This window comes from Olea europaea, unplaced genomic scaffold, assembly GCF_002742605.1.
Source record: "Olea europaea var. sylvestris unplaced genomic scaffold, O_europaea_v1 scaffold29455, whole genome shotgun sequence".
Classification (NCBI taxonomy): Eukaryota; Viridiplantae; Streptophyta; class Magnoliopsida; order Lamiales; family Oleaceae; genus Olea; species Olea europaea.
This window is the reverse complement of record NW_019248059.1, coordinates 1-1,391: the sequence shown is the minus strand read 5'-3', so window position 1 is coordinate 1,391 and position 1,391 is coordinate 1. Positions and strand designations below refer to the sequence as shown.

The 1,391-nt window shown below is 37.2% G+C and overlaps 1 protein-coding gene across 1 annotated transcript; it reads left to right on the top strand.

Moving 5' to 3' along the window:
- Nucleotides 1–6: 6 nt before the first annotated feature.
- Nucleotides 7–1,387, top strand: LOC111384592 (ferric reduction oxidase 2-like; the record flags this gene model as incomplete). The annotated part of the gene is made up of 2 exons (XM_023008900.1): nucleotides 7–146; nucleotides 691–1,387. A coding segment is annotated over exon 2 (690 nt), but the record flags the coding sequence as incomplete, so codon positions are not given.
- Nucleotides 1,388–1,391: the final 4 nt, after the last annotated feature.

Sequence of the window (1,391 nt, the reverse complement as noted above, 5' to 3'; positions counted from 1 at the left end):
GAGAGGATTAGTGTTGTCATCAAATGTGAAGGAAATTGGACTAAAAATCTCTATAATTTGATTTCATCTCCTTCTTCTTCAACGAATCGTCGTCTTGAAGTTTCAGTAGAAGGACCATATGGACCTGCTGCTACAAACTTTCTCAGGTTAGTTTACTTGCAAACTGCATAATAAGAGTTCTTCCTAATGACTTAGATTTTCACAAGTTGGTTTAACAAAAAAAAAACCGGGCTAGACCAACCAACTTAAAGAGAAAATTTGAAAATCGAACCAGAAACTGATCTAGCTGTAAGCAGCAAATCGAATAAAAATATACACTGGGATGAAAACTAGACCACTTATCAATTCATTTAAGTTTCATATTATGCCTTCGAACGTTCAAGAATGAGAAGTTTTTTCTTAATACAATTTGTGTGTGTGTGTGACATTATTTTTTGACCTCTAGAAAGATTCTCATGGAATCTTGGTCAAAGTTTTGACCACTAAATTAAATGTCTGGGCTAGGTATAAAATAAAAGTCATTTGATAAAGTATTACAAAGCATGTCGAAGATAAAATATGAGTAATCCCATCTCCAAAAATTTAAGCTTTTAAATAAGATTAACATATGTATATGCATGTACACATGGGTGCACGCTCTTAATTGATTTGCGTGCTCGACTAACGATGGAGAAATTTCATTGGTTGCAGGCATGACATGCTGGTGATGGTCAGTGGAGGCAGTGGAATCACCCCTTTCATATCAATAATCAAAGAGCTAATCCACATCAATTCCACATCTCAATCCCACAGCATTCCAAAAATCAAACTCATCACTGTGTTCAAGAATTCTTCACATCTCTCCATATTAGACCTAATTCTCCCAATTTCTGGCATTCCCTCATCAGAATCTTGCACCAATTTAGACCTCCAAGTTGAGGCCTATATTACAAGAGAAAAAGGGCAGATAAAAGACAAACTACAGACCCCACAAACTGTATTTTTCAGGCCTAATCCTTCTGATGCACCTATATACCCCACTTTAGGCCCCAATAGTTGGCTTTGGCTATGTGCAATAATTTCGTCATCATTTGTTGTTTTTCTTGTGCTTCTTGGAGTTTTCACTCAATATGTCATTTACCCTATTGATCAAAACACCAATAAGCTCTATTCCTACTCCAAGAAGGCTTTGATGAACATGCTTTTCATATGTTCTTCAATCGTTTTAATGTCCACCGGCGCATTTATGTGGAACAAGAAACGGAATTCGAGCGAAGCCAAGCAGATTCTCGACATGGAAGATTCGGTGACTAGTATATCTTCATTTGATGATGGTGAGAGAGAACTGGAAAGCCTTCCTCAACAATCAGTTATCAAGTCTGTCAATGTGCATTACGGTCAGAGGCCTGACC